This window comes from Peromyscus californicus, unplaced genomic scaffold (assembly GCF_007827085.1).
Source record: "Peromyscus californicus insignis strain IS unplaced genomic scaffold, ASM782708v3 Scaffold_11__1_contigs__length_118956290, whole genome shotgun sequence".
In the NCBI taxonomy this organism is placed as follows: domain Eukaryota; kingdom Metazoa; phylum Chordata; class Mammalia; order Rodentia; family Cricetidae; genus Peromyscus; species Peromyscus californicus.
Genome location: NW_026294402.1, coordinates 32,670,461 through 32,681,598, shown reverse-complemented (window position 1 = coordinate 32,681,598; position 11,138 = coordinate 32,670,461). Strand labels below are relative to the sequence as shown.

At 42.0% G+C, this 11,138-nt stretch overlaps 1 protein-coding gene across 1 annotated transcript; it reads right to left on the bottom strand.

The window, feature by feature from the left end:
• Nucleotides 1-400: 400 nt before the first annotated feature.
• LOC128103376 (olfactory receptor 8B12-like) lies at nucleotides 401-1,361 on the bottom strand. The gene has a single exon (XM_052727686.1). It carries the CDS (start codon nucleotides 1,353-1,355, stop codon nucleotides 423-425), a length of 933 nt encoding a protein of 310 aa, XP_052583646.1. The 5' UTR covers nucleotides 1,356-1,361; the 3' UTR covers nucleotides 401-422.
• Between the last annotated feature and the right edge of the window lie 9,777 nt (nucleotides 1,362-11,138).

Genomic DNA, 11,138 nt, shown 5'->3' with positions numbered 1-11,138 from the left:
TAAGTTACAAAAAAAAACACCAGAGTTTGTAAATGAAAGAGAAAATAACACCTAATTATAAACTTGTGCATTTTCAATAGAGAAGTACATTTTTTCACTTAAAAAAAAGAATTATTGAAAGAACAAAGGCTGAAAAAGGTCAAGAAGAATAGAGCTATGTTTAAACCTCACTCAGATATAAAAGTTTGAAATGCCATTTCTGGGTCTAATGTAGCATGGTGATGAAAAAATTGCCCAGCATCTGTAATGACCTAGGTTCACTCCCTAGAGCCATAAACTTCTCTTCTTGTACAAGAAGAAAAACAACTAGACCTCGAACCCCTCATTGCAAACTTGTATCTTCTTATCCAAACACAGCCCTTTCCATGTGAATACTGCTTATTGACCAGTCACCCCACTGCAGTTCTAACTCTGCTCCTCTGTTAAGAAAATACTCTCCTGACAAGAGTTTTCCTCAGAGCAACCTTGACATCCTTATTTCTCAAGCTATAGATCAGAGGGTTCAACATGGGCACCACAATGGTATAGAACAAGGAAGACACTTTCCCTTGGTCAAGGGGCAAAATGGAAGGTGGCTTGAGGTACATGAAAGCCCCAGAACCAAAGAAAAGACAGACCACAATCATGTGGGAGCTGCAGGTGCTGAAGGCTTTGGACCTGCCCTCTGTGGAATGCATGCGGAGAATGCTGGAGAGGATGAGGGCATAAGAAATGAAGATGGTAACAATGGGCACACCGATACCAAAGGCCACGACAATGAAGACTACCAGCTCATTTGTGAAGGTGCTGTTGCAGGACAGCTCCAGAAGGGGAAGGATGTCACACATGAAGTGATTGACAAGGTTGTCAGCACAGAAGGTCAGATTCATTATGTTTCCCGTGTGGGCCATGCCTCCAGAGAAGCCCATCACATACACACCCAGTAGAAGGAGGAAATACACCTGGGAAGACATGGTGACTGTGTACATCAGGGGGTTGCAGATGGCAACATAACGGTCATATGCCATGGCTGACAGAATGAAGGACTCAGAGAAAACAAAGAAACAGAAGAAAAAGAGCTGAGTCATACACCCTGAGTGTGAGATGATGTTCTTCTCTGAAACAAAACTCATCAGCATTTTGGGAATGATGGTGGAGGAGTAGCAGGAATCTATTAAGGAGAGATTGAAGAGAAAGAAGTACATGGGGGTGTGCAAGTGAGGGTTCAGCCCTATCAGGGAGATCAAACCCAGGTTCCCCACCATAGTAACCATGTAGAAACCTAGGAACAGGAAGAAGAGGGGCATGCGGAGTCCTGGCTGGTCTGTCAGGCCTTCAAGGATGAAGTCTGTCACAGAGGAATTCTTGGAAGTCATTCTTCTCAGAATGGATGCCCGTGTAACAAAGAGAACCAATGGAGAGAAAGAAACATCATCACCATCCTCACAAACCTAAGTCCTCTTCACGAAAATGGAATCCAAAGGAGAGGTGAGCTCCGGTAGGAAGACTTGAACTATTTAAGGTGACTAGTGAGGAACTACCAAGTGACTGAACTTCCAGAGCACAGTAGAGGGCCACACTTATCCTCCAGAATGAGAGCAGGGGTTGAGGGTCATCTTTTAGACTCAGAAGTCAGTCCTTTAACCATGCTCTCCCGTTTCCAGCCTCTACACTAGTTATTGAAACCTGGACCTCTGCTCTACAGTGAATACTAACAGGTAGAACACATCCTGGCTCTGAGTCAGCACTATACAGTAACAAGCTGAAGTATTATTTCCCACAGTCTCTTAACTGCCCATAGGTTTAATAATGATGTTCTAGGCTAGCACTCATTGAGGAGTTACTGTCAAAGGCTCTAAGAATGTGTCACCATACAGCAATCTTCACTTTACAGATGAGACACAGAGTACTCAAAGTCACAAACCCTCCAGACTTCAGGCAGAAGGGGAGCTCCAGCAGTCCCACACAGAGTGCATTCTGAACCTGTGTTTCACAGCTGGTCAGGATCACACAGGCAGGTACCTTCCTTTACTTGCAGCAGGGATGCTCTGCCTACTGTCTCTCCTCTGAAGTGTTCTGGGGGAGACAAAGACCCGGTGAATACAGGACAACAGCTTGGAGCTCCAGACCGTCTCCTGTCCCAGGCCAGGGCTCAGAGTCTCAGGTTCATCTTGTAATCCTCTCTGTCCTGAAAACCTTGACTTACAGCTGTTGTTTATCCAACGACCCTCCAGCTTCCAGGAAGGAGGCAGCTCCTGCCCTGTGAATAACAGAGTAAGAGTGTCATTCTGGTTTGCAGATCTCAGTGGCCTGGTTGTGAAGACAGAGGCTCCCTCAGGACCATTCCCTCAGAGTTTCGCTCCCTAAGGAAGCAGAAATGATTGTTTCTCCTGCAGAATTCCATGTTTGCCTTTTAGAAACAATTCTTTCTGACAATTAACAGTGATAACAATGGGGGAGGGGATGATCCTGTGCCCTGAAATGTATCCAATTTTTCAAAGTCAGAAAGTTAAAGCTTCCTATAAATACAAAGAAGTAATAAGAAGTGGCCCAGGATTCAAAAGTAAAAATATTTTTGACAAATGCAGAGCAGTGTGACCTGGAATTAGAAGTAAGGACTTTAAAATAACCACTTGAATTACGTTTTTAATTTACATAAAAAATGAGATAACAAATAGTACATTCCAACAGAGTATAAGAAGCAACAAAACACCAAATGAAAATTTCAAAACTGAAAGTTTTTATAGGAAGTTAGGAATTCAGTGAATTGAGTTAATACCAGACCAAGTATCAGTTAAATCAAAGACAGGATTAATAGAAATCATCTATATTAATTTCAGATGAGAAAACTAATTTTAAAAGGCCACAATAAGGCGGGCGGTGGTGGCGCACACCTTTAATCCCAGCACTCGAGAGGCAGAGTCAGGCGGATCTCTGTGAGTTCGAGGCCAGCCTGGTCTACAGAGCAAGATCCAGGAAAGGCGCAAAGCTACACAGAGAAACCCTGTCTCGAAAAACCAAAAAAGTAAAAAAATAAAAAAAAGTAAAAGTCCACAGTAACCCAAAGCCTCTAGGACAATGTTAAACAAATCCAGTACGTGTGTACTCACAATTCCAAAATGTGAATTAAAAATTAGGTAAAAAATAATAATAATAATTTTAAGTGCTAAATGAAAAAGTTTCCATCTAATAAATTTGATGCAACAGAAACAAAATAAAAAGCACACACACATACATACACACACACACACACACAATTAAAGTGAATACAAAACATTATGTATATTATGCATAACATAGTCAAACAGCTCAAAATTGGATTAAAAAGAAAAGAACTTTGAAGCAGGCAGAGACAAGAGGCTCAGTGGTTTCTAAGGAGCTGCAAAGAGATCAACTCATTTATTATAAAAGAAATGGAAATGGGAAGACAATTAAATGACAGCTTTAAAACTCTGAAAGAATAAATTGTCAATCTCACATTATACATCTGGTAAAAGTATCTCCAGAAATGAAACAAAGCAATCGTCAAACAAACGAAAGGTGAAATAACTTATCACCAAGCACTGCAAGAAGTGAGATGGGAGAAGAAAATCTTCCCAGATTCAAGTGTCAGTCTGCAGGAAGAAACTCAAATATGTGGTCATATGTGAAATACTTTACATATCCTTCAAGAATAACTTTTATTGTTTAAAGCAATAAAAGCTTATGGAAGATTTGTAATCTATACAGTACATACATAAGTCAAATGGCAACCACACACAATAACGTAATTCAGCCAAAAATATAGAGACATATAATGAAAACTACAAGAGAAGTTGGATTTAAAAGAACCTTATGTAAATCAACGGGATCAATATACTACAGGTATAAACACAAACATTTCCAGTTCAACACAAGTAACAACCTACTGTCAAGAGAGAAAACACAGAAGGGAAGCAGGGTTCTGTACTTCAGACTTGCACATCCTTTTAGGTGTTGAGGGATATTTGATCACACTGTAAAACCCGAGTTTGCATTTGCGTTAACTAAATAAAATTAACTTTGGTTCAGGAGGCTGCGTTAGCAACTAGTTGACAAAAAGTGATCATAGAGTCTCAGAGAGCATCCACGAGAGATAGAGAGACACAGGAAGTAGTAGTATGGGGTTTGCAGTGGCCCTGCTACTTATGGTATGGGAAAACGGAAGCACCAGTCTTTTGTGGATGCCAGCAAGGACAGAGGGTCAGCTAGTTGCTATTCAGCCTTTCTGAGCTGGCAGGTTTCACCCCAGCCTTTGAATCTCGAGTCTTATTCATAAATAGAATGATAGAGACTTGGTTAAAGCTAACTTTACCAGCAGTGACAGGGCCAGTGCATGCAGGAGCAGAATTTCTACCAGACTGAAGCCTAGAGAAGCAGGCTGGTAACTGTGGAGTTGCAATTGTTGGTTGAAATAGCAGTATATTAAGGCGCAACCAGTGTGTCAAAGTTAAAACAACAAAAGAAGAAATTATCTATGCTCACATAGTAAACACCCAAAGTCTGCTCCTTCACTGATTTTTAAAATTATTTATTTAATTTACATCTGGACTGCACCCTCTCTTTCCACTCCCCCCTCCTTTACTCCACTGCCCCACCCAATCCACTCCTTCTCTTTAACTGCTCAGAAAGGGGCAGGCCTCCTGTTATGATTATCAAGCTGTCATAAGACCAAGCACCTCCCCCTATATTCAGACTGGGCAAGGCAATCCACCGTGAAGAATAGGATCCCAAGAGCCAAAACAAGCACCTGGGACAGCCCCTGCTTTCATTGTTAGGAGTCCCACAAATAGACCAACCTACACAACTGTCTCATAGATCCAGAGGACCTGGGTTAGTTCCATGCAGGCTCCCTGGTTGTTGATTCAGACTCTGTGAGTTCACATGATCCAGGCTAGTGTTTCCTGTGTGTTTTCCTGCCATGCTCCCCAGCCCCCTGTTTCCTACAATCCCTCCTCCCTTTCCTCAGCAGGTCTCCCTGAGCACAGCTCAATGCTTGGCCATGGGTCTCTAAATCTGCCTCCATTAGTCACTGGATGAAGGCTCTCTGATGACAGCCATAGTAGTCACCAATATGGTCACAGAGTTCAGGCTATACATCCACTATTGCCAGAAGTCTTCACTGGGGCCATCCTTGTAGACTTGTAGAAGTTTCCTTTACATCAGCTCCTACCCGACTCTGTAATGCCCCTATTTCCAGTCATCTTTCTCAGCACTATCCCCCTCCACCCACTTAAATACAGGATCCCTCAAGTTTCCATGTTCACCCACCAGAGTCCAACCAGGAGATATCCTCTATTTCCTCTTCCCAGGAAGATCCATGCATCCCCCTTGGGCCCTCTTTGTTACCTAGCCTCTCTGGGTCTGTGGATTATAGCGTGGCTATCCTTTATTTTACTCCTAATATCCACTTATGAGTGAGTACATACCATGTTTGCCTTTCTTCTGAGTCTGGGTTACCTCACTCAGGATGATTTTTTTCTAGGTCCAACTATTTGCTCTCAAATTTCCTGATGTCATTGTGTTTAAAAGCTGAGTAATGCTCCATTGTGTAAATGGACCACATTTTCTTTTTTTTTTTTTTTTTTTTAAATTTATTTTAATTTATTTTGCAATACAATTCAGTTCTACATATCGGTCATGGATTTCCTTGTTCTCCCCCCTCCCGTCCCCCTCACCTTCCCCCCAACGCCCCCCCCCCCATTCCCATCTCTTCCAGGGCAAAGCCTTCCCCACAGACTGAGGTCAACCTGGTAGACTCAGTCCAGGTAGGTCTAGTCCCCTCCTCCCAGGCCAAGCCAAACAATCCTGCATAGGCCCCAGGTTTCAAACAGCCAACTCATGCAATGAGCACAAGATCTGGTCCCACTGCCTGGATGCCTCCCAAACAGATCAAGCCAATCAACTGTCTCACCCATTCGGAGGGCCTGATCCAGTGTAGACCCCTCAGCCATTGGTTCATAGTTCATGTGTTTCCATTCATTTGGCTATTTGTCCCTGTGCTTTATCCAACCTTGGTCTCAACAATTCTCGCTCATATAAACCCTCCTCATTCTCGTTGATTGGACTCCCAGAGATCCACCCAGGGCCTAGTCATGGATCTCTGCATCCAGATCCCTCAGTAGTTGGATGAGGTTTCTAGCACAACAATTAGGGTGTTTGGCCATCCCATCACCAGAGTAGGTCAGTTCGGGCTGTCTCTCGACCATTGCCGGCAGTCTGTTGTGTGGGTATCTTTGTGGATTTCTGTGGGCCTCTCTAGCACTTTGCTTCTTCCTGTTCTCATGTGGTCTTCATTTACCATGGTCTCCTATTCCTTGTTCTCCCTCTCTGTTGTTGATCCAGCTGGGATCTCCCGCTCCCCCAAGCTCTCTTTCCCTCGACCCTCGCCTTTCATTACCCTCACTCATGTCCAGGCTGTTCATGTAGATCTCATTCCATTTCTCTGTCATTGGGCGATCCCTGTGTCTTTCTTGGGGTCCTGTTTTCCGGGTAGCCTCCCTGGTGATGTGAGTAGCAGACAATTCATCCTTGTTTCATGTCTAGTATCCTGCTATGAGTGAGTACATACCATGTTTGTCTTTCTGAGTCTGGGTTACCTCACTCAGGATGATTTTTTCTAGATCCATCCATTTGTCTGCAAACCTCATGATGCCATTGTTTTTTTCTGCTGAGTAGTATTCCATTGTGTATATGTACCACATTTTGTTTATCCATTCTTCAGTTGAAGGGCATCTGGGTTGTTTCCATGTTCTGGCTATTACACATTTTCTTTATCCATTATTTGGTTGGGGGGTATCTAGGTTGTTTCCAGTTTCTGGCTATTACAAATAAAGCTGCTATGAACATAGCTGAACAAGTGTCCTTGTGGTATGGTAGACCATCCTTTGGGTCTATATCCAGGAGTGGTGTAGCTGGATCCTGAGTTAGTTTGATTTCCAACTTTCTGAGAAACTGCTGTATTAATTTCCAAAGTGGCCATCATACAGGTTTACCCTCCCACCAGCAATGGAAAAGTGTTCCTCTTGTTCCACATCTATTTGCCTAATCCTTCACGTCGGATGAGGAATATACTATAGTTTATATACTTTTACAGAAACATGAAACATAACGAAAGCATAAGCTGTCATTTATGTTTTTGATCTTAGCCATTCCAACAGGTGTAAGATGGAATCACAGAGTCATTTTTACTTGCATTTCCCTGATGGCTAAGAATGATGAACATTTCTTTAAATGTTTGTCTGCCATTTGAGATTCTTCTGTTGAGAATTCTCTGAGTACGTCAGTACCCCAGTTTTTAATTGGCTTGTTTGGTTGTTTGTTTTGTTGTTCTTGTTGCTGTTTTTGATGTCTAGTCTCTTGAGTTCTTTATATATTTCAGAGATCAGCCCTCTGTCAGATGTGGGATTGGTAGAGATCTTTTCTCATTCTGTAGGCTGCCATTTTGTCCTATTGACGGTGCCCTTTGCCTTACAGAAGTTTTTCAGTTTCAGGAGGTCCCATTTATTGTCGATCTTAGGGTTTGTGCTGCTGGTGATCTATTCAGGAAGTTGTCTCCGATGCCAATGTGTTCAAGGCTGTTTCCCATTTTCTTTTCTATCAGGTTTAGTGTGACTGGACTTATGCTGAGGTCTTAGATCCACGTGGACTTGAGTTTTGGGCAGGGTAATAGATACAGATCTATTTGCATTCTTCTACATGCAGACATCTGGTTATACCAGCACCATTTGTTGAAGATGCTTTCTTTTTTCCATTGTATAGTTTTGACTTCTTTGTTGAAAATTAGGTGTTGGTATGTGTGTGGATTTATGTCAGGGTCTTCAGTTCAATTCTACTGATCCACCTGTCTGTTTTTATGCCAATACCATGCAGTTTTTATTACTATAGTTCTGTAGTAGAGCTTGATATCAAGGATGGTGATACCTCCAGCAGTTCTTTTATTGTTCAGGATAGTTTTAGCTATCCTGGAGAGTGGGGTGCTGTGGGATGTTCTGTATGCTGTGAATATGTGTTGTTCTGATTGGTTGATAAATAAAATGCTGATTGGCCAGTAGCCAGGCGGGAAGTATAGGAACGATAAGCAGACAAGGAGAATTCTGGGAAGAGGAAAGTTGTGTCAGGAGACTAGCCTGCTGTCCAGAGAGCAGCATGTAATGGCACACAGGTAAAGCCACAGAAAACATGGCAACATATAGATTAACAGAAATGGGCTGAGTTTAGGTGCAAGAGCTAGTCAGTAGTTAGCTGGAGCTAATGGCCGAGCAGTTTTAATTAATATAAGCCTCTGTGTGTTTACTTGGGGGACTCAAATGGGAGAGATTTGTCCCCAGCGCTGGCAGGCTGGGACACAGGCAATCTTCCAGCCACAGTGGACAGTCTTGTATTATTCCTAATTTTAGTGGAATTGCTTTGAGTTTCTCTCAATTTAATTTAATGTTGGTTGTCAGCTCACTATGTATTGCTTTTATATATTTTATATATTTCTTTTCCATATGGAGTTGAGTATTGTTCTTCAAAGTCTGTGAAGAATTGTGTTGGAATTTTGATGGGGATTGCATTGAATCTGTAGATTGCTTTTGGTAAGATGACCATTTTTACTATGTTAATACTACCAATCCATGTGCATGGGAGATCTTTCCATCTTCTGATATCTTCTCCAATGTCTTTCTTCAAAGACTTGAAGTACTTGTCATAAAGGACTTTTGCTTGCTTGGTTAGAGTTACTCCAAGATATTTCATATTGTTTGTGGCTATTGTGAAGAGTGTTGTTTCCCTGATTTCTTTCTTAGCCCTTTTATCATGTGTATATAAGAGGGGTACTGTTTTTTTTGGGGGGGGTTGGTTTTTTTTAGTTAATCTTGTATCCAGCAACTTCATTAAAGGTGTTTATCAGCTATAGGAGTTCCTAGGTAGAATTTTTGGGGTCATTTATATATACTATCATGTCATCTGCAAACACCAATACTTTGACTTTTCCTTTTATTTATTTATTCTTTTACATCATGTATCTTGATCCCATTCATTTCTCCTTTCCTTCACATCTGCCCTCTGCCCCTGCACCCTCCCCAATAAAACAAAATTTAAGAGAAAAAAAGAAAAAATTAAATTATAAATCTCGTTATTGAAGCTACAGTGTGACACAGTGAATCACATCATAAACCCCTTTGTCCATGTATCTTTACTTACAAGTATTCATTGCAAAGAGTCATTTTTCTGGTTTCCAGGCCTCTGGTTTCTATGCTATTGACACTGGGCCCTCAGTAGGACTCTTCCTGGGTATCCTGTTGTTGACCCGTGTTGTGGAGATCCTGCAGCTTTGGTTCTATGGGTCAGGTTCCTTCATGTGCTCTAGAAGATCATAGATGAGGTGGATGGTGGGACAGGCCAAGTCATAACCTTGGGTCTGGACCTAAGCAGTTGTAGGGTTTGTCCACCAGATGAGAAATGGGGACAGCTCACCCGTGCTTACTACTTCGGGGCTGGCTCACCCACACCTGCACTAACAGAGTTGACTCTGTTGTGCTCCCCTGGCTAGGTGCAGGGCCTGCTCTCCTGAGTGCTGCAGCTGGTGGGGGTCAGGGATGGCTCTCCCACTCTTATAATCACAGGGTCTGCTCTCCCACCTGCCTGAGACATTGATGGGGGCCACCATTACCCTACCCATGTCACCACAAGACAGATGAGAAATGGGGACTTCTTTCCCAAGCTCACAATTTGGGGGCTGGCTCACCCACACCTGTGTGAACAGGGTTGGCTCAATTGTGCTGTCCTTGGGAGATGCGGGAGATGCGGGGCCTGCTCTCCTGAGTATTGCAGCTGGTGGGGGTCAGGAACAGCTCTCCTGCTCTTATGGCCACAGAGCCAATTCTTCCACCTGCCCCAGGTGTTGACTTCTTCTTTTCCAATTTGTATCCCCTTTGATCTCCTTTTGTTGTCTTATTGCTCTAGCTAGAACTTCAAGTACTATATTGAATAGATATGGAAAGTGGACAGTTTGTCTTGTTCCTAATTTTAGTGGAATTGCTTTGAGTTTCTTTCCATTCAATTTGATGTTGGCTGTTGGCTCACTATATATTGCTTTTGTTATATTTAGATATGTTCCTTGTATCCCTGATCTCTCCAAGACTTTTATCATGAAGGGGTTTTACATTTTGTCAAAGGCTTTCTCAGCATCTAATGAGATGATAATGTGGGTTTTATCTTTCAGTTAATTTATATGGTGGATAACATTGATTGATTTTCATATGTTGAACCATCCCTGCATCTCTGGGATGAAGTCTACTTGATCATGGTGGATGATCTTTTTGATGTGTTCATGGATTTAGTTTGTGAGTATTTTACTGAGTATTTTTGCATCAATGTTCATTGTTTTTTTAATTCATATTTCTAGCCATCTAGTACTTTGGATTCTCACATAAGTCTTCCTACCATAGCACTGAAAATGTTTAATAAAAATGCTGAAAATGAAAAACTAAGATACTAATTGGGTTAGTATGTACTTCTAATAAGCATCTTTTTTATGTTGTCTTAATTAATAACTGCATCCCCCAAAATTATTCATTGTCCTCTTATCTCTGAATCAGTTGTTTATCCTGAGTCACAGCTTTTTCCATCAAAGCTTAAATACTCAAGTCTACACCCAAAAAGCTCTAAATTGTGCTCATTTGTCTTTAAATCTATATAACTTTATTTTCAGCATCTTTATAACAATTAAGACCCTACGAGTCCTAATGCATGAGACTGAAGTTACTGTGTTCCACACATGACCTCTCTTAAGTCAATGACAAACACATAATACAGTCATGTTTCCATTGTCACTTGGCTAAAAACAAGGAAATTTTTCTTTTTCTATCTAAAATGCAGTATTGAAAATTTGCTTGATTTTTAAAAAAAAAATTTAATGTGTGTGAATGTGTGTGTGTGTGTGTGTGTGTGTGTGAGAGAGAGAGAGAGAGAGAGAGAGAGAGAGAGAGAGAGAGAGAGAGAGAGAGAGAGAGAAAGAGAGAGAGAGAGGGAGGGAGAGGAAGGGAGGGAGGGAGGGAGAGGAAGGGAGGGAGGGAGGGAGAGAGACAGAGACAGAGAAAGAAGGGGGGATGTGTGTAAGATGCACTTGCAAGCCAGAGGAAGGTGTTGGATCCTCT

Bases quoted from the DNA above. Each gene is read 5' to 3' on its own strand.
- LOC128103376 (XM_052727686.1), bottom strand. From the start codon at position 1,355: ATGACTTCCAAGAATTCCTCTGTGACAGACTTCATCCTTGAAGGCCTG.